Source organism: Tympanuchus pallidicinctus, unplaced genomic scaffold (assembly GCF_026119805.1).
Source record: "Tympanuchus pallidicinctus isolate F22 unplaced genomic scaffold, pur_lepc_1.0 scaffold7, whole genome shotgun sequence".
NCBI classification, from domain to species: Eukaryota; Metazoa; Chordata; class Aves; order Galliformes; family Phasianidae; genus Tympanuchus; species Tympanuchus pallidicinctus.
In genome coordinates this window covers 240245-263499 of record NW_026294791.1, presented here as the reverse complement: position 1 = coordinate 263499, position 23255 = coordinate 240245, and the positions used below count along the sequence as shown (strand labels likewise).

The window sequence follows — 23255 nt, the reverse complement described above, 5'->3', positions numbered from 1 at the left end:
ATTTGGGGAACCAAGGTAAGAAAGTTCCATCTTTTGCATCGCCTGGGCTTGGATAAGGGGTTTGTTCTGCTCAGCATTTCCATCTCATGTTCCTAAATCTGATGCGACAGATTCCTTTTTTCCCCTCTGCGCATGTGCAAGGTTAATCCCTGTGCAAATGCCACCGCAGTGCTGCCGTCACCAAAATAGCAGCGCTGTGCTTCTGCACCCCTCCAGTCCGCTGCCCCCCGGGAGGTGTGAGCGCCTGCTTTGTTACGTGGGCTGTCGGCTCCCTCCTGCTGTAGTTCTGTAACGATGTATTTGAACGCCCTGCTCACGTGACGTACCTGAGTGTTACCAAAAATTGCACAGCTTGGTATTACATCTGCAATTACATCTGAATACTCACTGAGAAAACATTGCTCTCGACATTTCACTGCTGCTTGGACGTATGTTAATTAGGAATAGGCTAACCCTGATGTCGGTGTAGTTCTCCCTCTGGTGTTTGTTTGTAAACAGGCTCAGCTGTTATTAATTATTGCCCTGGATTCAGGTATCCTCACACAGCCCCGGGCCAGCCTCCAAGCTCTTCCAGAGCTGTTCTGAGAGCACAGGTGATAAAGAACAGGCAGATCTGCCTTTTTTTAACAGCCAAAGGGAAGAACCTGAAGGGACGGATCACAGAATGCTCAGAAAGCTCCGTGTGTCACCAAGTTCCTAGCCCAGGCAGTGGTGGGAGGCACCTGGCCGAGCATCCTGCAGGCTCGTGGGCTGGGGGGTGGCCAGAAGTTTGTTCCTGGGCTGCACAGCCACGGCTGCCCTCAGGAGAGGTAACAGAAGCAGTGGCAGAGCAGGTAACCATAGGGTGCTGTTTTTACAGCCCTCCTCGTTGCTTGGCAACTGGATGTGGAGATCAGTTCAGAGGCTGGTGCGCTTTGCAAATATTTGGTCGCGTATCACAGGGCATCTTGTCTTCCAAAATACGTCCTTGGTTTTATGTGTAAATCAGTGCAAATACAAGGATGAGCTCACGGTGTGCCAGGAGCTATCATGGGAGTTCGAGTTTGTTTGTGGTGGGATGCAGCTTGCTAGAGATTTGATGTGTGTGTACTATATTTACATATCCTCTTGCCTGAAATCCTCAACTGAGAAGACTAAACAGAACAACTGTCAAGGTCAATCAGCAGGCTTTAAATATATTTGTGTGTGTGTATGTATCAGGATACAAATATAAAGTAAATTTTAAAAAGCAGTCAAAGAAGAAGGAGATACAGAAAAGAGCAGAAATCGCAAAATGGGATGAGAAAATGAGTTTGAAGTCTTCCTGTTTGAAGGGAAATGGACGTGAAAGGTGCAGTCAGTAGACGAGCAGATCTGTGCTAACCAGATTAAAGGAGGTTTGGATTATGTGAGTGGAAAGCAGCACTATTTTGCTGTTGACCAACTTTCTTGCATGGCTCTTAAGCAGAAGCTCTTAGAGGAATCATCTGTGCACACAGCATCAGTTTATTATGACATGGTTTCTTTGCTTGTATATGTAAGCACGAAGCCCAGTCTACCTGGACCATGGATTTTTTTAATGCATTTCTATGATGCTGGGTGCTGACTAAAATGCTAACAAGGAGGTCAGCATGATACATATCCATACAGGTCCTGGCCCTTTGCTGATTAGTGCACAGTCTGCTTGGAATGCGAGCAAAGCAGCTCAAACATCCTCTGTTTTGGGGAAAACTCCAGCGGGAGCAGGGCCAGAGCACAGCAAAGAGCCTCCCTCCTTAGCAGTCAGTCTGCATGGCTGATAGGCCTGCTTTCTCCAGGTCGTGTCCTTCGTTTGCAGCCTGACAGACATGCTGGCCTGTGGAGCTGCAGCTGTGTGGCTGTGAAGGGGCAGCTTTGCGGTGGTTCTCTGCCTAAGGACAGAAAAATGCAAAGTCAGCGTACTGAATTCCTGACAGCAAACTCAGCTCCGGTTTTACTTGGAGGGATGTCCTCAAAATGTAGCAACGTGTGCAAATGTTACCAAAGGGGAAGAAGTCAGTGTTCCCTGGTATGATACAACGTATACGTTACAATTAAAATACTCAGGTTCTCCAAAGCCATCCTGCCTGCCACAGCTGCTGTTAACGTTACCAGTTGAGATCTTCTCTGTCGTCTTCAAACCAAGGACCCTCAGCGCTCCTCGGGGATCCCAAAAGACTCTTTGGGATTCAACCTCATTAACGCCTTTCTCTGTACCAAATTGGTAACCAGCCACCAAATTGCCTCCTCTCCTCCAGTTTTCTGTATGCAACAGACGAGAGCAAACATTTCTACCGAAACGGGCAGTGGATTTTTAAAGAGGCTGATGAGGTACCTGTGCTATTTTGTCACACTTGGCAGCACGTGCTGCTGTGCTCCGTGCCATTGTTGCATGACATTCCATTGGCACAGGGTTTATTTTTAGCCAGAGACCATCAGGGTGTTTTTCAGCAGGACGGTCGCTGCTCTTGAGCGAGGAATCGTATCACTGCAAGAACTCTGCTGAAACAAAGAAGATACACTGAACAAATGGGAAATTACAAATCTAGACCAACCCAAACTTGCACTGGTAATTAACACTGCTGTGATTTTGTTAAGCTGTAGTGTGCCTTACCTCCATCTGCAAATGGTGGAATATCATCGCAAATTTACCCTTGAGTTCAAGGGTAAGGTATTGTATTGTTCTTAGCTGACAGGAATAGCAGCTTAGTCCGTATCTGTCTGTTAAAGACAAAACAAAGTAAACTAAATCTGCTGCACTGTCGTGCAAGGTCGTATTAGTTTACATTATTGTGTTAGCTCATACTTCATTAGAAAAGCCTTAAAACTTTAATCTGTCTGTGCTGTGGATGTATGCAAAGATTTAGGAAATAAGAACTAACAAATGAAACCTGTGGTTGAAGTTTTGTCTTGTTCAGATTAAAAATACTCCTGACAAGGATTCGGATGTAATAGCAATCTATGAAATCAGTCCATATGTGTCTGTGTTGGCTGCAGCAAGAAGGGATTAATGGCTGTAACGTTTTAATTAAGCTTTCAAGCTTCGGTAGAGCAGCACAGGAATGGCGTGTAACTGTGTTTAGAAGTGCAGTGCTCTGTTGGTGGGACACCGCAGTCTGAGTCCCTGCCTTCTGTATGTTTTGAAGTGTTTCTGTTTTGTTGCTGACAGATGAATGGAAGAAGAAAGTCAGTGAATCGTATGCTATAATCATAGAGCGATTAGAAGATGACCTGCAAATCAAAGACAAGGAGCTGGCAGAACTGAAGCACGTTTTTAGGTAAAATACTCAGGAAATCTGCTCGTGAATTCCTACTGAAGGAGTATTTGCTATTGAGCAGCATTTTCAGTTTCAATTGTTTTCTTACAGAAGGAATTTCACACCTACGGGATGCCTGTTCTGTAATGTCTATTTTTGGGGATACGTGGGTAAGAGTCACACAGTGCCAACATTAGTGGCTATTAATTACTAATGCCAATATTTTAGAGCAAACGACTATATTCTTTTGCAAGCAAATTATCTTTAAAGGTACATCTGAGTTTATAACATGCTTAAGTTTTGCTGTGTGCTGCTTTAGACAGGATTTTTTCTGAAGTAATACGGTTTGAAGGAACACACAAACGGTCATCTTTGAAAGTGAAACTCAAATCCCTGCCTGCAGCCACCTTCTAGGACAGCAGGAACACTGACACACTGACAGCAGTGCTCCTCAGCAGAGTGGCTCTCTCACATCATCACCATCCAAAAAGCTCATAGAATCATAGCATTGCTCAGGTTGGAAAAGACCTTAAAGATCATCAAGTCCAACCACAGCCCAAGCGTACTGACCTAACTCTAGGGAAACGAGCAGTTAAATAATGTCAGGCATCAAAGCCACTTAAAAAAAAAGAAAGAAAAGAAAAGAAAAGAGTGCTTCTCAAAATAAACCATGAATTCACAACCTGAAATGACAATACATTCAATGCTAAACTGTCAAAGGCAACATACAGTCCTTAAGGAAGTTACAGCTACACATGTAAGGCTTAAAAAGGCAGCGACCAGCAGTGTTTGTGCTTCTGTCGAGTTCCCACGTCCGTGCACCAACGTGATGATTTTGTTGTGTTTCTTTGCATGTTTTCAGGAACACAGATGTTCTTTCTGAAGGCCTCTCAGGTGTTCTTTTGACTTACCTTAATTGCCACCAGTTCTGTGCTTATGTCCTGTTCATCAGTGTAGAGTGAATACTTCTTTGTATTTTTTAATCTTTATTTTTAAATCAATGAACAAACTGTCCTCTTTTTTTTCATTAATTATAAAAAGAGTCTTATCTATAAGGAGAGCTTTCTGCTCTTTCTTTTCCTCTATTTTATCAGGGTTTAGAGGGAATGCACTGATTAGCAGGACGGTACTGGTAGCAGGGTGTTCAGGAAGCAATTCAAGTTAGGCTCAGGTTTAATTTGCTGAAAGATAAATCTGGATCCCCACTTGTTGTCAGTAAAGCATTTCTAGGTTTACAGAGTGCAAACGGAATCTAAATTTAGCCCTGTGTCTGCAAAAGCTTCAATTGAGATTTCTCTTTTAAACGTTTTCCAAATGCAATAAATTCTACCAAAGGATGAAAACAGTAATCCTCTGAAAAATCTTTCTTCAGCTCTGATGAAGCCTTCTGCAAAGTCAATTTAAATTACCGCACAGATAATGGGCTCTCTCTTCTTCACTTATGCTGCATATGTGAGGGTAGGTATTTTAAGCATCTTATTTACACGGTTGGTATTTGTCTCTAATGACTGTCATGAGGATTATTATATTTTCAATTTCTTGGGTTTGTCCTCACTGGCACTTGGATAATTACCTGTAAGCATTACCTTCAACCCTGTTTGCCAACAAGACCGAAGCAGCTTACGCTGAACCACATTACGACTGATCCATTGGTCCAAGAGAAGTTGTGGATGATAATTTGTCGTGTCTTTATTACAAATGTTCAATTAATTCATCTTAATTGTTATGTGCATTGGTTCATTACTCTTTACTCATTGTGTAGTACTTTTATACAATTGTGTATTGTGTACTTGCTATAGATTTCAGGATATGGAGCTGGTTTGAGTGTATTTGCCATCCACAAAGCCTGCATTTTTCTAGTACAGTGGAAACACCTGCATTGTATATCACAGTAGTTAGAAGAGTAATTCAAGTGTCAGTCAGAAAATACGGGTTGATAGAACTTTTGCAGACAACGAATCATAGTATGCAAGAAAAGACTGCAGGGTGACTTCTGGAACGTTCATAAAAACACACAAGTGGTGCAGTTTTCCACTCTGATCCACGCTGCTGCTTGGCCAGTCATTAGTTCATACACACATGTGGCATCTGTTCCACTTGCTAAGAGAGACAAAGAGAATTTTGCCATAAGGTTTCAGCCCCACAAAGTACGCAACAACAATATACAGATATGATTTGGTCAGCCTTAGATCAAGGAGGACCTGATCTTGCATTGCTGAACAGAAAAAGGATCTTTAAACTTGATTTCAGAGCGTGCAGGTTCATCTTAAAGACAACATCAGCATTTGGTAACATAACAGCAATCGATGGAGTTAGTGACAGGAAGTTAAGGAAAATACATAATATTGATTAATTAGGTGCAATATGTGAACACCTCAGGGTTGAAGAGAAGTTATTAGACTCAGCACTGCCCTCAAACATTGCCATGATTATTCAGAAGGAGGTTTGTTTTTGAGACCATCGCTACATCAGAAAGATAGGAATGAAGTTAGTTGCCTATGCTGATGGCCACCAGCATCCCTCAAAACTGCTATCCTGATGTAATTCGTAGGCAGAGGGAGAGCAGGGCTGCGTTTCTGAAAGGACAGAAGAACTCTGTGGCTGAGAAGCCAGTGCTCCAGGAAGCATCTGTGAATTTATGCAGTTCTTTGCAGTGTAGTCTGGATGCTAAGAGAGAATTCTGCTTCTTTAGAAGTTGGACCTTCCTTAACCAACCCTTGTTGAATTATGAACAGTAAGGCTGCGTGTGGCCAGGTCTGCTGCTGTCAGTGGGCAAGGAAATGGCACCTAATTTGATTCTGAGGGTGCAATATTTCATGAACCTGTTTCTCTCTGTTGTCAAACTCACGCTGACATTTATTCCTACGCGTGGCTTTTTGTTGTGGTGTGTGAGTAAATGACTCTGCTTTCCAACTTTCCTTTTAAAGGTAACAAATCACATATAAGAACTCTTATGCTAAAAGGACTGCGCCCATCCAGATTAACAAGAAATGGATTTACTGCTCTGCACTTGGCAGCCTATAAGGTAAATTATTTTGCATGAAGTGATGACAGGGAATCAGGAGGGATTAGCTTTAGTTGTCTGCCCTCTTCAGCTGAACTCTCTAGGTGCTACTTCTAGAGCAAATATCAATTTTACATTTACAGAGTGCAGGAAAGTTACCTACAGAGAGCACATGCATGGGAAATCAACATATGCTTTTGCATTGTCATCATGAGGATATCGTGTTGCTTTAGAAACGTTGATTAAATTCTGCACTGCATCTTAGGATAGAGGAGCATTCTTTCTTATTGCTATTGCTGTTATTGGTGCAAAGAAGGCTCTGAATTCCCAATGCAGCAATGTCTTACATACTGCCAAGAGCTTTAGGAATGGAAAGAAAGATGTGAGCAGCAGCATTTGGAATTCTGTCTGAATGTAGGAGGAAAGACAGTCTCGTATTTATTTTCAATATATGGAAGGGCCAGCTTTGTTTGCTACTGCAGAAATAAGATGCTTTATGTGCACACTCCATAGGACAACACAGAACTCATAACAGCACTGCTGCATGGCGGAGCTGACGTTCAGCAGGTTGGATATGGAGCTCTGACAGCCCTTCACATTGCCACCATAGCTGGGCATCACCAGGTGAGTTCCCCCTTTTCTCTGTGGGAAATGATCTGTGAGTGCAGCATCTCTGACTACCTGTAGCAGAAGCAACCCTGGGGAGATCATTATGTTTCAAGAGGTCGCTACCTGAATCTTTCCTTACGTGTTTCATCAGTGGCCTGCTTAACTGAATGGACCAGCTAAGGAAGATACAAAAGCTTATTGTGGTCTCACATCTGTCCTCATGCCTTACACAATAGCGTGTATGTATTGGCAGTCACAAGGGAAGAAATGTATTTCGATTTAAACTGTGTAAAGAAATAATCCCTCAACACTAATGTTGCTTAGTAACAGGCTCTAGCTGCCTGAGTTCTGGTGAATGACATGGATTTAACTGACTGGTTGAATTGCTGCAGGTACGAAATGAATCAATAGCCTTAAGTTAGACAGCAGTTGAGAGAACTGTGCATCATCATAGCTGGGATTAATTGGCGTCACCGGGGGAAATCTCAGTGGGAGGTACGGAGTGCAGAGCACAGCACCAAGATGGCTGTTTCCCCTTCTCTGTGACTTCTACAGATTGCCAGGAACTGCTTCCCTGCAGGTGACTCACAGCCCAAAGCTTTTCATCATCATTAGAAAACTTCAGGAAGTTTCATCAGAACGAAGTGCAGAACTGCCCACGTAACCCAGTTGCCAGCACTGAGCGTGCATGGGCTCCTTTGTGCTTCAAAGAAACAAAAAAAGATTAGCAGTTCTGCAGGCTTAGAAAATAATCCAAAGCAGCTTCATTCGGGCTTGCATTCTGCAAGTTATTCAGATAGCCCATGTTTGGTGGTTACTGGCTGTTAATGACAGCAATGGCCTCCTGGAAGTCCAAAACCAACTGCTGATTGGAAAGAAACACTTAGCTTCATTTATCCATGCCACAGGCCTATCAACTCCTAGAAGACATTTGTACACAATGAGGACTGGCCTAATTTAAAAGGATTTTGTATTTTGTTTTATTTACTTCTGAAAACTCTGATGAGTTTATGGCTCCTCATTCAGGATGATTAAAAGAAAATAAAAGGACGGACTCATTTCTACGCCTCCTATTTTGTAAATCAGGCTTTTTACTTGCAAACACGTCTTCAGCCTGATTTGTAAAGCATCACTGACATTCAGTATTCAGTTAATTTGAGTTTGTCACTCTTACATGTTGCACTCAGCTCTTCCCCTGTGTGGGCTTAGGGCTTTTTGTTTCTTTTAAACTGGCGATATCTCGAAATCCTGTTTTACTGCCTGACTCCATTTGTGTGCTGCTTCTAATAGGAATTTCTCCTTGTATTCTTCTAGGCTGTCGATATTCTTTTGCAGCATGGAGCTTATGTGAACGTTCAGGATGCGGTTTTCTTCACCCCATTGCACATTGCTGCTTATTATGGCCATGAACAGGTAACATGGGGCAGGGGGGAGATTTCAGTAAGATAGAAGGTGGAGCAGTCCAGGCAACTGTAGGTCTATTCTTACACATTTGCATTGCAATTCAGGGGGATCACTGTGAAAAGCTTTCATACACTTAAGTCAGTCTCTGGTTGCCCTTGATTCTGAATTTTAACAGGAAATATCTGCACTCAATCCTCTATGCTGGACCCTAGAATTGGTGTCTTCCCTTCTAGGCCTCTTGAAACAAGTAATTTTCTAGCCAGAACTGATTATTTGCAAACAGGCTACGACTAAGAGATTTACTTTTTTGTTGCTTTTTTTATCCCATATTCCAGAGACTGCATTGGGAGTAAACTGCCTTAAGGCTCTGCAAGGAGGTGCACATCACATGCCAGTAATAATTAAATGTAATTTCTGCCGTTTTCATTGGGATTCACAAATTAAGTTGTGGCCACTTTTATGTTCACAGAAAAAAATATGATTTGGAGAGCAGGATTTTCCTTGAGAATGCTGTGCATACAACAAGTCCAGGTGCATTTGTTTCATTCACACAGGTCACAAATTCACTGAAACATAATCTCAAACCCTGACCCAAGCAGGCATTGAATCTTCTAATTCTTTTTTTTTTTTTTTTTTTTTTTTTTAATAGAAAAATTATGCATATAGTTAATTAGCAATCCTTTCAGTTGCCCTGAACAGTCCTTTTTTGTAGAATATAATAATGAGTCTGTTCTGGCTTACGTAAGTAATTCTCTACACCTCTCTTTAGCTAAAATAATGTATTCTGGCCAGTTTTCATGTATCAAAGGATGAACTCTGGATAGAATGTATTTTTCAGTTCAGTGTCATGTTTCTTGGAGTGCATTGGGACTTGGAGGAAAAGCTTTCAAAAGAACAGAGTTCAGATAGAGAGATGATGGAAAGGACTGCACTCCTGTGATCAAGTGACAGCAAGGCTGGGAACCAAAGAAGTGTTCCTGAGATCCTTCTTTCATATACAAGCACCTCACCACCCAGGCACATTAGGAAGCACCTTGTATGTTGGACCGAGAGATTAGTTTCCTTATCTGCCATAAAGCACTCAGAACGAACCATTGCTGTCCTGTGAGGTGATGTGAGGAGAGCATCTGGTGCTTTTGTGGTCATAAAAGAAGCTTGAGAAGCTTCTGACCCGGGTGTGGACTTCGAGGGCTTTTACTTTAATATCTGGGTGGTCGTTTAAACAAATGCAGGCCTGGTGTGCAGCTGTTCACCACACATCCCATCTTAGATAAGAAATATTTTTGTGAGCATTTTAGCATTTCCGTAGACGTGTAACTCAAACGTAAGTTTTCTATTGGACCTCCTCTCCCCATTCCAACTTTAAAGAGGTGTGCACATAAAGTATTACCCAGTGCATTGTTCTGATTGTGCCAAAAGACTGATTTTCATGTGATATTCTAATCAGCGTGATGAACTGCTTAGGTAACTCATCTCCTGCTGAAGTTTGGAGCTGATGTGAATGCAAGTGGGGAAGTTGGAGACAGGCCTCTTCATTTAGCTTCTGCCAAAGGCTTTCTCAATATCACAAAGCTCCTGATGGAGGAAGGAAGCAAAGCTGATGGTAAGAAAAATCATTTTAAAAAATCAACTTTATCACTGTATTCTAATAGACAGAGTCAGGTCTTCAATATTGAGTTTCTCTTCCTAACAGTCTGTGTGTATTTGTTCTTCTGTTGTCTCTGGACAACTGAAACAAAAGAAAGGAAAAAAAGCAATTGAGGAGCTTTTCTTCACTTATTATGTGTGCTTGGTTTGAGCTGCCATCTCATTGCATTCTGTTTCCATGAATAACTCATAGGTGACCAACAACAGCAGAAAACAAAATTAAGATTTACATACAAGGCAACATTGCTGAGACAGTACCTCAGGAAAGACTTGGCTGTGTAATATGTATCTCCAATCAAGTAACTTAAATGTAGCTAAACTTCCAGTGAATGGGATACAGATGAAGGATTTTAAATCAAATCTTCAGAGCAGTTGACTTAAAATAATTCAGATAAGACATTGCAAATGGTTCACAAACAAAATAGGAACAGAAACTGAATCTTTTCAGCTCACCTTTCATTGTGCTACACAAGCTTCATATCCTTCATTGTGGAATTCTTACTTACAATAAGAGAAAGTATGTGAGAGATGCACAGTGAGCTGAACTGTGACAAAAGTCCTCTTGTTTATTTATGTGTTCTATGAACGTTAGGTAGCAATTAAAACAAAATCCATCACCCGATGTTGAAGGTGTTTTCTTCACCTCTTGTAGGATATATAATTACAAGAACCTGACACCATTTCTAACTGCAAAGTGAAGGAGAAGATGCACAATTCCTTCCTCTGCCCCTCTTACACCTTGTTGTGCTGTAGAAGCTCGTGACCCTGACACCCCTCGTGTCCTTCAGGCCATTCTCTGGGTACACGCTGTAAAGCACTGACATTTATTATTACAAAGCTTTGACATTTATTTCCTTCTTATTTATTGCACTTCAGAATGAATCTGTCTGGCACCACATCACAATAAAAAAAGAAAGCCTAACATGTCACATCAATCCATAAAGTGAAAAATAATCTTAGGATAGCAAAATAACACAATTTCCTTTTTTCACTCCCTTGTACATAAGGCTGCTAGAAAGGTTGGTGAAGGCAGTTAATGAAATTTGCAGACCATGAGCTTGGTAGGCTTTTTTGTTTGTTTATGTGGTCAATTTTTTTTAGTCTGGAGCATAATTCATCTTTGGAATTCTCTGTCAGAAGACATTGGGAAGTCGTAAGTTCAGTTCAGCTTAAAGGACTGCCCGTTTCTGTGAGCATCCAGCGATACTTCAGAAAAGTTTATGACAGCCTTTTATTCTAAGATTCATTTTTCCTTTTCGTCACAGAAAATCATGGCAAGAAAGAACCTCAGAACGCATGCAGTGTGCCCTTTGTCCAGGGAAAGTCAGCTATGGGAAATATTTGTACCTAGCAGTTGTTAAAAACCTGCATATTGCAAGTCTGGACTCTCCTAATGGGCATATTACTCCTCAGTAGTCTATTAAAATCAAAGGTTTTTGAATTGAGAGCAAAATGTCAGACAAAGTGGACTGGATTTGTTAGCTCTTTCAATTATGACATCAATCAGTTATGCTGTTCTTTACCTAAATATAGAGAAAAAAGTACTAACAATCGCAGAAAGTACGTTCAACAAATAGGGATAAGTACAGCTCTGCTAACTGTAATATTCTGTGTCTCTAATTTTGCCCATTCTAACATATAATTCCATGCTGTTTAAAAGAACACTCCCATCCTCTGAAATACGCCGTGAGGAATGTTAAGCACGCGTATAATCATCCTCAGAGGGGAAAATAAATGTTGAACAGAATGGAAACTCTGGAATTCCAGAAATTTCATTAAATTCTCCCTTTCCTCTTTTACTTTTTATGTTTTATGCATTTATATTTTAATAGCATCCATGAAAAATATATCCTACTGTGTCTCCTGCCTTTGTTTAAATGCATTTTCTCACTGCGTAGCTGATTTTATTCAGCTGTTGATATTCTAAGAAGATAATATAGTGCTTAAAAACAATTACATTTGTACACATATCCTGAGTTTGCTTAGCACTGTACCACACTGACAGCTTTCTAAAGGGGACAGTAAGTCTTGTTCCACTCCTGAAAGTCTGCATGAAAACATTCCATCCTGGAATAAAGCAGTTATGTACACTAAGCCCAGAAAATTGTCTGGATGATGCACTGCAGAGGACCCTAAATAGTGCTATTCTGATGTGTAGCAGCTCACAGAAATTTCAGTTTTAAAGAAAAAGAACCATTACTTTGAGAGGTTTCACAATATAGCTGCAACATACATAAAGCTTTATTAAATACTCAAAACAGCTTATGCTAAATATAAAATACTTCTTTGCTCTCTTTCCGGGTGCAATGACAGTGAATGCTCAGGACAACGAGGACCACGTTCCTCTGCACTTCTGCTGTCGATTTGGGCACCACGAGATTGTCAAGTTCTTACTGCATAGCAGCTTTGAAGTTCAGCCCCACGTGGTTAACATCTATGGGGACACACCGTTACACCTGTGAGTTGTGGGGAGCTCCGTTCTCACTGATAGGGCCTAACTGAAAAGTTGGCACCGTTAACAACCCTTTATCTCCAGTGCTTGTTACAGTGGGAAGTTTGACGTGGTCAAGGAAATGATTCAACTCTCAGGAACAGAAAGTCTCACTAAGGAGAACATCTTCAGTGAAACGGCTTTCCACAGGTGAGGGGCTTAAAACCGCCATTAGCAGCAGAATGACGTGAAGGTGCGTGCAATGCAATGACTGAGAATCACAGCATGGCCTGGGTTGCAGAGGAGCACAACGCTCATCAGTTCCAACCCCTGCTGTGTGCAGGTCGCCAACCAGCAGCCCAGGCTGCCCAGAGCCACATCCAGCCTGGCCTTGAATGCCTGCAGGGATGGGGCATCCACAGCCTCCTTGGGCAACCTGTGCCAGTGCCTCACCACCTTTGTCTGAAAAACTTCCTCCTCATATCCAACCTAAACCTCCCCTGTCTCAGCTTAAAACCATTCCCCTTGTCCCATCACCATCCACCCTCACAAACAACCATTCCCCTCCTGTTTATCCGCTCCCTTCAAGCACTGGAAGGCCACAATGAAGTCTTCCTGGAGCCTTCTCTTTTCCAAGCTAAACAAGTCCAGATCCATCAACATTTCTTCAAAGAACCAAATGTTCAAGAACCAAATGTCTCTGCAACAACCAGATGAGTGAGGGATAAAGCAAGGAGCTCAGCATGGATAGGAAGTTCACACCTTAATATATGGGAGAGGACGAGAGTGAGGAGAGAGAGAAAGAAATGTAGGAAGGGGCATCAGGTTCATCAGCACCTCTTTGGGTAATGGCTTCTCCTGCTGCCTGCTATTGAACCTGGTGTTGGAGTTCTGCCCAGAAACCTCCTGGATTCCAGACATTCTGACCTGGAAATGAGGAGACGGAACAGTTTGATCACAGCACTGTGAGGCTGCAAAGTGCTGGTTAAGGCACATGCTGTAAGGCAGTGTATTAATTTTGTATACTGTGCAAAATTAATTTATACAAGAATAATTGGAATGCTTATGAGGCAAGAGAAATGAACATATTTGCTTTTGTGGATTAATCATGCATTTACACATCTCTAAAAGTCCTCTACTGCAATCTCTCTGTCACTCTCCTGAAGTCTTTGGCTACACAAAGTACTTACATTCCTGTGCTGCAACGTTCATTTTTCCTTCTATTTTTTGCAGTGCTTGCACCTATGGAAAGAACATAGAACTTGTAAAATTCCTTCTCGACCAGAATGTCATAAGCATCAATCACCAGGGAAGAGATGGACATACAGGTAACATCATCACCCTTATTGTGTGAATCATACACCAGCACCACAAAAATTGGAACCTATACACAGTCAGGATTTTCAAGGTAATTAACACAGTAAGTCAGTGATCAGAATCCAGTTACCACTGAAAGAGATCTCAATTTCTTTTTTTTTTCCAATTGATTCAGCTAAAAGGCACAGAAAAATGCTAACAGCTCAGTGAGAACGAGTGGAGCTCATTAGCCTGTATATGAATGGTAAAACCTGATGTAAAGTGTTGCCCTGCAGCTGGGCTTCTAAGCAGCCTCAAGAATTGGTCCTCAGTGTTATTCTGCTAGGGAATGTGGGGTGCTGTGTCTGAAGGGCTGCCCCCCTCACATCCAGACAGCAGATGAAGACAAAAAGAGTGGCTTCTTTGTTTCTTCTAGCTCTCCTTGCATACAGAGCTGTTCAGTGTGATTTGCAGGTGGGAGAGTAAACGCTGTCACGTTGTGTAGCAGGCAATGGATCGATTCTTGCAGTGCAAACTTGTTTTCAGCTGTTGCCTCGGGTGTTTGTTTGATAATATATTCCTTTATCAGGTAAATCGGTCTGTGCTCCATCCGTGTTGACACAAGTTCTAAGATCTGTTCTGACAGCTGTGCTTCCCACACGTCTCTGATGTTCTAGGACTGCACTGTGCTTGCTACCATGGCCATATTCGTCTGGTGCAGTTTTTGCTGGATAATGGAGCTGATATGAATCTGGTCGCCTGTGATCCCAGCAGGTCCAGTGGAGAAAAGGATGAGCAGACCTGCTTGATGTGGGCTTATGAGAAAGGTATTTCTGTTTTCTATGGAACTCTACAGAGGAACAGTATGGGCAGGGGATAGGAGTACAGAATTACCCCTCAGGCCCCATTGGCTGAGCGCTCAGCAACTGTTTTCCGCTTCCTGGCATGAAGGGTTGTAACAACAAGCCCTTGTGTTTATCTTCTCATATATCAGTTGTACATCAGTTTAATTCAACACAAACTCAAGGGCAGCGGTATTTATGTGCTGCTAAAACAGCAATCATAGAGCCTGTTCAGAAAAGGCCTGTGGGATGTGCTTGAGGAGTTTTAATATTATTGCTGAAGGAGGCATTACAAGGAACAATGCATCAGGGCCAGCAATCTTCATTTCTTGTAAGGTCGGAGCAGGGAATCTCCCCTTGCTGTTAAGCTGTGCCACACGTTAGCTGCACATTGGGTTCTGGCAGCAGGACCAGCTGCAGGAGGGGAGTCTGTGTAAGAGCCCAGGACTTGAAGGTGAATGGTTTTAAACTGAGGCAGGGGAGGTTTAGGTTGGATATTAGGAGGAAGTTTTTCAGCCAGAGGGTGGTGAGGCACTGGAACAGGTTGCCCAAGGAGGCTGTAGGTGCCCCTGGAGGCATTCAAGGCCAGGCTGGATGTGGCTCTGGGCAGCCTGGGCTGCTGGTTGGCGACCTGCACACAGCAGGAGGTTGGAACTCATGAGCGTTGTGCTCCTTTGCACCCCAGGCCAAGCTGTGATTCTATGACCTGCCCATGTTGAAGCAGAGCCAGTTCCTGCTGCTCCTGAGGGAACCCATTGCTATGGAGCTCAGCTGTGAGCAATGCTGGGTGCACCTCTTTGGGAGCAGAATGAGGGAAGAATAAAAACTTGCATAGCAGCAGTGGGGAAAAGTGCAAGTTCAATTTCTACCTTCCAAGGCACTGCGATTCTGTCATAAGAATGACTGTAATTAGTAAAACAGACTTCAGGGCCCTTTTAAAAACATCACATTGGTGAAATATTCTGCTCAAAACATACTGAGGGAAAATTCAGCTTTGAAATGGTTAGAAGAGACTTTTGAGCATTACCAAGCAGAACCTGGCACATCGGGCATTCAGAAGATGGAGCACTGTGCTCACACAGCTCTGCTCCTCCCCAGGCATCATAAGCACAGCAACTGTCTGCAGCAGTACATAGTGCACATCCTGTGCAGTTTGGGATGTAACACTGGAATGCTTTCAGGCACTGGTTTCCCTTGCATGGCTTATTGAAAGCTGTGATCCACCTCCGTTTAAGGATTTCTGAAGCAGGTGGTTTTTCTATTGCCACATGTCATGTCACTGTTAGGCAGACTTATGAAAATAACTTTTTTGCTTTTATTGGCTGATATTTTCCTGTATTTCTTTAATTAATTACTACGTTAGGTTGTAGATGAGCACTGTTTTATCTTCATTTACATAGATACACATAGTTCTGTTTTTATATGTAAAATCCATGGATTTTGTATAAATGTTTGAGTATTTTAGTGACAATTAGGCTTACCTGCAAGTCCTCGTACCTCCTTTCCCAGGTCACGATGCCATTGTGACCCTTCTGAAGCACTACAAAAGGCCTCAGGATGAATCACCCTGTAACGAATACTCCCAGCCTGGAGGAGGTATGGTCTGAGAGGTGGCTTTAATCCCAACTGAGTGCTCCCATCCAAAGATGAATCCCTGGGGTGCTCCGCTGATGTCAGGGAGCTTTGGATCGGTTCTGTCTGGCACAAATCAGATCAGTGTCATGCAAATCACCATTTCCCATCTTACACATTGTCTATTTCTGCCCAAATTCTCCCTTTACCCTTAAATAAAATTATCACTTTGTATTGCTCAGTAGAAAGAGAAGCTAGAAGCTGACAGGTGGTAATTCCCCAGCAACTACTTACACCTTTCTACATCCCTAATACTTAGTTTAGCCTCTGATAGTTTTTTCATTGCCAATACTACTGTATCTCCATACTTGGTCCCCTTCATATTTTTATATATTTGAATATCTAAGTCTCCCTTGGGAAGAATTTATTATCCTGCTTGCTACAAAGTTACTCATTTTTATTGGCTTTTAAATGCCAATAACACAAGTAGATAAACAAAACATTTTACAGTGAATTGAGAATGCTGTCTGCAGAGAAGATAAATATGTTACACACTGTGTGTTGTCCAGGTCATTGCTTCTTCCTACCATGGAAATGGGAAAAGCCCTACAGCCAACAGCAGGCTCTGTCTCCTTCCTACATGTCCAGCTCTGCAGAGCTGTATCACCTCTTCCAGGTTTAGGTTTAGGGTACCTGGAATGCATGTAAGTCTACAGGAAACTGAGTTTATGCATGCATTGGAAATCCATTTGGGTGTTAGCACAGCTGAATTTTTAATGCTGATTGATAGAAATAATTCAGCTTCCATGTAAGTAGAAGAACAAGAAGTGATGGGTTTGGTACACAGACAGATCTGAGGTCTTCTGAAAAATCAAGTCAGGGAACTGAGCAGAGCCATTTGCTGGCAGCCCAATTATCAGAATTCCTTATCTGATCTGAGTGCCTTTACAAAGCCTGGCTGATGCAAAAGACCACAATTTTTGTGCTAGGTCTTCTTTACATTAGCAAAAGGTGGTATTGTTCAATGTTCAGTAAAGCTACAGACAAATTGCTTTCAAGAGTTCAGCAGTGTAACAAGTCACAGTCCTACGCGTGTGTGTTTGTATATGTTCCCATCTGGTGTTTTTGCTGTGGCTTTTCTCTAAGCAGTCACCTGCTTGTGAATCTATCAGTGTATTTGTCAGTATGCTTTGAATTCCACACAACTAATGCTGTTCTTTTATTTCAGATGGTTCCTATGTGTCAGTTCCGTCCCCCCTGGGAAAGATTAAAAGCATGACCAAAGGTATTCTCAATGACCAATGGGCAAAACTCAGAGCTTTGTATTCTTTTACCCAAGGTGCTGCTCAGCCTAAACATGCCAGGCCAGGCTCACAATTCCTGGGTTTCTTTTTCTTCACAAATGTGACACTGCGTGGCAGCAGCTGCATTTCCCTGGGACAGCTTTAGGAAACAGTTTGTTCAGATGTTTTCTTCTCATTGTCTGACGAGGTTCTCCACAGCACAATTCCTGTGTTTATCTCGTTTTAGCTTAATAAATACATGTTACCTTTTAATTGGTTCATTTACTTTGTTTTGGAGGAAAGGATGCTGCTGAAATCCCCTGTAAAATGCCTGGTTGATCTTTACAAGAAAAGTTACTTCCAAAATATATTGTGTTATTCTGAAACAAATCAAGTTAAAATGTTCAGATGAATATTCATACTTCAAAATATATCACTTCCTATGGTCCTTCCAATTTTTCAAATATTCACTCTGTATCTAATCAAAACCTTATATCCTTTACATAGCAGCATTTTACATGCTCCACTGAGAAATATTCTGATGAATTATATAGCAATAAAGCAAATTGCCTTAACAGAGATGTTTGTTAACATTGCAAAATTCAGATTCCAAACGTCACTAAGAAGTAGATGTGGAATAACATACACTGCATTGGTGATGAGCATTAAATACAGAGGGAGAGGAAATTGCTCTCCATGTAAAGGATTTTATGCAATCCTTATCCAACATGGGCAGAATATGCTCATGGGACAGTGCTCATTGGTGGTAAGATTTAAACACAAGGAACAAGGCAGCCGTAAAGTTGCAGTCATTTCTTTGTTACTGGGGTTTACTGTGGTTACTGGAAGAAAAGGGGACAGGATTACCTGCCAACCAATTTGCAGGAGGAAGGGCAGCATTTACTGTGCAACGGCTTTGTGAAGTTAAATGCTGATATTCTGCACTGTAACTCTGCGTTTTACCAATAGGCCGAGTGCTTTCTTTTGCAGAAAAGGCAGATGTGCTCCTCCTCCGTGCTGGTTTGCCATCACACTTCCATCTTCAGCTCTCTGAAATAGAGTTCCATGAGATCATTGGCTCAGGTACCAGGAATAAGAAAGCCTCCATTCTGAATGTTTCACGTTCAGAAGGAGCATCTTTACGCTCATTTATCTTAAAACATTTCAGGGTCTTTTGGAAAAGTATACAAGGGGCGATGCAGAAATAAAATCGTAGCAATTAAACGGTAAGCTTACCAGACTTCCTTTCTGTTTGGCTAATTATATTGCCTGAAATATTAAATAATAATAATAAGGTTTTATGATATTCTTGTCTTACCGACTTCCTTCATGTCAATTCTAAGCTACCGAGCCAACACCTACTGCTCCAAGTCTGACGTGGACATGTTTTGCCGTGAAGTTTCCATTCTCTGTCGGCTGAACCATCCATGTGTCATCCAGTTTGTTGGGGCGTGTTTGGATGACCCGAGTCAGTTTGCCATTGTCACTCAGTACATTTCTGGAGGATCGCTCTTCTCCCTGCTGCATGAACAAAAGAGGTATTCTGCCTGTTCTTACAGGGACTTGTACGGAGTTTGGAAGACAAATACATGTGAACTGACATTAATCCTTTTCATTTTGGATGAAAGTAATAGTAAAAGGAACACAACTGGAAAAAAAAAAAGGCACTGATTCAGAGTATTGGGTGAACAAGGGAAATTAATAAGTCATCAAGAAATTTGATTTAGTCTATTATATGCATTTACAATACATTATGTACCATTATTTTGTGTTTAAAATGTTGGCAGAGTTTCATAATTTCGAGATAAGAATGATTTGCATTTAGCTTTTGTCTGTTCATTAACTTTGAGTAATACCGTATTTTTTCTTAACATATAGAACTCTCGATCTGCAATCTAAGTTGATAATTGCTGTAGACGTTGCCAAAGGAATGGAGTACCTCCACAACCTCACACAGCCTATCATACACCGTGATTTGAACAGGTAAATGTCTTTCTTTATTCTGAAAAGTCAGGGAATGTGAAACCTCAACACAACAGCAGTGGTCTGCAGCCTCACCTGAGTGGTGCCTCACTGAGATGGAGGAGTTCGAAGGAAGGAAGGTCTGCTCACATCAGTTGGACTTGATAGTTGGGCATGATAGTTCCACATTTGCTGGAGGCTTGAATAGACTGAAATTGAATGACAAACAGTTATCAACTTCTGTGATCCTGTGCAACTTCTCTTTATTTATTTGTTTATTCGTGTCACTGACAGATTTCTTATCGGGAGCTTGCAAAATATTTACACCCTATTTGCATGTATTGATCCTGCATATATTAATCCCACAAGATAAACAATATATGCAATGCACTGTATCCCCCCAGTAGAGTTTTTTAAATCCAAGGCATTAATTAATTATTTTCACCAGCTTCTGTTCCTCTGAAAATTAGGGACCTTTAAAATAGCCACTTGACCCCGTAAGGTCAATAACAGACTCCCCTCCCATTTGTCTTACCTGCCTGTCCTGAAAGAGGAGAGACATCAGATGAGCCTGCACTTGTCCCAGGAGGGAGCACCAGCTGGTTTGATTAACTGCTGAACGCTTATCGTAGTCACACATCAGGTAGATCTCAGCCCAAGAATCAGCTAACAGTGTCACTGACAAGGAGGAGAGAATCTCTATGGAGCCAGTTATCCACACTTCCCTCTGGAACTGAAACTGAATTGAAAAATAACTTGTGTGGGAACTTCCTCAGTCACACTTGGTGAACAGTAATTTTCAGTGAAGGACGAAAATGGTAGAAAATGGTGTTTTCTTACATTTGGCACACTGATGTTTAATGCTCGTTAGAAACAGGAAACGTCTTTACTCAGAGGATTTTTTGTGTCAGGTCTAAATCAGAAATCACTGCAGCGAGCCATTCTATGCTAAATTCTGCTTTGGTAGTAGACTAACCTACAGGTATATACAGAGGAAAGCAACCAGACAAAGAGAGCTAGAGCTGATCTGCTGTTGCACATTTTAGCCATGCTGGATTGCTTGGAATCAGCTCCTTCACATATGCATGTGATCGCTGTGACAAGAAAGCCTCTACTGAAAGAACTTTTAAAAGCAGGCTGAGTTACAAAGTGTGTTTTCTTCAGTGTCAGACAAACATCTTCATTGCCCTTTAGTTTTACTACTTGTTTTAAACAACATGTCACAAGTGTTTGTCTTGTTTATATCTCAAGTGACCAGTCCTGCAGAGTGGTGATGATAAAATAAAGAACTTCCCCACATCTTTGCTCCAAGTTTCCATTTCCTAGTGATACTGACAGCTGCATTGAAGGATTACCTGTGAAACACTCATCCTTTTGGGAAAAGGAGATGATTTTTTCCCCTTGCTGAGTGAAGAAGTAAATTAATGGTGAGGCTGTGCCTAGTTCAGGGTTCTGGTATCAAGTTGTGTAGAAAAAAAAAAAAGAGTAAGAAATCCATTTTCTGGACATTGGCATCTTCAGGAGAACAGTGTGGCAGAGTTCCCTTTCTTGCTTCCAGTACAATGACAGCACTACAAGGGACACCTGTAAGTTAAGGGGTTTCAAATGTAACATCTGTCCTGTACAAATGAAAGCTTTCTTGAGATTTGAAGCTTAATATACAGTGAGTAGTGAGCAGTGAGATGGGTAAATTCTGTGTAAGAACAGTCACAGAAGTGCAAGCCAAAGCCCATCTATCAGCGTTCAGCCTTTTGATGACACCAACTGTTGCTCCTTCAGTTCCTGTCTCCCCATCTCACTGCTTCTCCTCAATGCAGAGGAGAACATTGCCATTTGCAGCTTGTCATTTTGGAGACTTGTTCTTAATAGTGGAGTCCTGCACGCAATTCATTGGTTTCTTTTCTGGTCCATTAGATTTCCCACATAGACAAATATGTTTTATTCTGCTGTTCTGGAAAGATGGATGCAAATACTCCTTTAAATCAGTTTGTTTATTTTGGTGTTTCATTTTAATTTGTTAGTTGAGAGATTCTCGGTTTATTTGCAGCTTAGCACTGTAATTTCAAAATAACATTTTGTCCTTTAATAACCTATTTTCCCTTCCTTTAATGGTTTTGTGTTTTTTGCATTTCTAAGAGCCAAGATCCAGACAGTGGCTGATACCTGAGTTCTTGGTGTATACAGAAAAAATCTGTTCTACATCTTATTGAAAATAGTCTCATGCTGTGCATGTTCCAGGGAAGATTAGTGAAATACCTGACAGTATCAAGTCATGAGGGTCTTACATACAAGTACAGCCTCTTGGTGAAGATAAAACATACTTCCTAGTTCTGTAGGTCTTTAAATCAGAAATTCTGCATGGGAATTTTAGGGCTTTGCTGTTACACAGATCAGCTGTAGGCTGTTTGAACACTGTTTGAACTTTCTGCCTTTGATTATTATCATTTTGCTTTTACAAGGCCTCCCGTGTAAGTCGTGAGCTTTAAGGTGGGCATTCAGTTCTTCAATTCCAGCCCAAGTCAGGAATGCTGGCAGCTTCTAACGTGCATCCTTTTGGCAATGACTCTTAGCCCATCTCGCAGTACTGGGTCTGCATTAAGAGCAGACAGAAACTGCTGTTACTGAAAACCTGTTCAGTGAGGAAGAACTTGGCACTGGACAGAGATTTTTCTACCTTAACCTTTCCTTCTCAGAAGATACGTATATATATACGTATTTTTTTTAATACATACATATGTATAGCTGTTAACAGCAGCATGACATCACTAATCCTAAATACATGAAAATGTTGGGGGAAAGCTGGTTTAGGCACCACTGAGTGTCCAGTTTTTAAAGCAAAAGATGGATTCACTAGAATTTGCTGTGCACAGAACAACCTGTCCATCAACCTGCAAAAATGACCAGCAAGAATGGCTACTTGCTACCCCATTTTAGTTTTCTTATATACCTATGTAACACAATAAACCTGGATTGTGCACTGCACATCATTAATGTTGTCCTCCTCCTGACACTGAAGATCCCCCTTTCCTCCCCCCGCCATCTCCGACTTCACACATCTCAAACTTTCCCACTGTGTCTCCTCCATAGACCCACACCCCTCCACCACTTACTTTCAGGCCCAAATGCTTTTATTTTGGAGCTGGAGCTCTTTTCTCTGTCAGGGCTCAGGCCAAAAGCCCCACACCCAAACGCTGCAGTCTGGGTAGCTGTGCAAGGACAGCGAAGATCCAAACCATATGGCTCATCTTGGTGCCTTGTCACTGCTGTTGCCCAAATAGTTCTTCAACGAAGGATTTTTAAATAACATTTTCCACACCCAAAAAGGAGTCTCACTAAAGAGCCAAAAAGTGTATCACTGCCTCACAGAACTTATGTCAGATCACATTAGCGAGGGTCAGAAAATAAATTTGCTGCAAGGACATCAGCGTGGTTGACGTGTAGTGCTGATAGTAGCTTAACTTTTTAGTATGAGAGCAAAAGCCGTGTTTTCAGCATGAGTCCCAGTCAGCCCACAGACACAATTACTGTATGAAAATCTTCATCGTAATGGCAGAGAAAGACTGAGAATTAAATCCTGACCCTCTTGTGTTAAGTTCTGCCAGTAGCTTCACAGGAGTTGTATTTTTTTTTTAACCTTAGATTTAAGGTTATGACCTTCTTTGTGAGTTCTGAAATCTAATGCAGTGCACATAATGCATTAAATGAATCTGCAGCATGTCTTGACGGAACAGAGAAGAAAATGAATCTTTCATGTCTCTACCCTGGGAAAGGGGTTATCCTGCCGTTCTGAGAATAATTGGGAGCTCTATTTTGCTTTCCAAGCCTGGAAAAAGTTCTGACAGCTATCAGCAATGGTGGCACGTATCAGCTTATTACTCCTTATATCGAGTCTTACAGTGGTGAGGGATTGTAGTCACAATGATTATAGCACTTTAACAAAGAAAGAGACTA

At 41.7% G+C, this 23255-nt stretch overlaps 1 protein-coding gene across 3 annotated transcripts in view; it reads left to right on the top strand.

Annotated features, from left to right (window-relative positions):
• Positions 1–2401: 2401 nt before the first annotated feature.
• TNNI3K (TNNI3 interacting kinase) overlaps positions 2402–23255 on the top strand; it is a 47065-nt gene continuing 26211 nt past the window's right edge. For 2 of the 3 annotated variants that reach the window (XR_008202426.1, XM_052666858.1), the window contains exons 1-17: positions 2402–2566; positions 3167–3275; positions 4627–4712; positions 6182–6279; positions 6772–6882; positions 8182–8280; positions 9736–9874; positions 12232–12376; positions 12455–12559; positions 13583–13677; positions 14323–14472; positions 15997–16083; positions 17288–17344; positions 18333–18425; positions 18511–18568; positions 18686–18880; positions 19221–19325. Coding sequence is in view for 2 of the 3 variants with exons in the window: in XM_052666858.1 (XP_052522818.1) it covers positions 2527–2566; positions 3167–3275; positions 4627–4712; positions 6182–6279; positions 6772–6882; positions 8182–8280; positions 9736–9874; positions 12232–12376; positions 12455–12559; positions 13583–13677; positions 14323–14472; positions 15997–16083; positions 17288–17344; positions 18333–18425; positions 18511–18568; positions 18686–18880; positions 19221–19325 (1772 nt within the window). In the remaining variant the exon portion in view is untranslated. The remainder of the gene's footprint in view (positions 2567–3166; positions 3276–4626; positions 4713–6181; positions 6280–6771; positions 6883–8181; positions 8281–9735; positions 9875–12231; positions 12377–12454; positions 12560–13582; positions 13678–14322; positions 14473–15996; positions 16084–17287; positions 17345–18332; positions 18426–18510; positions 18569–18685; positions 18881–19220; positions 19326–23255) is intronic. The other variant, XM_052666857.1, reaches the window with a different exon arrangement.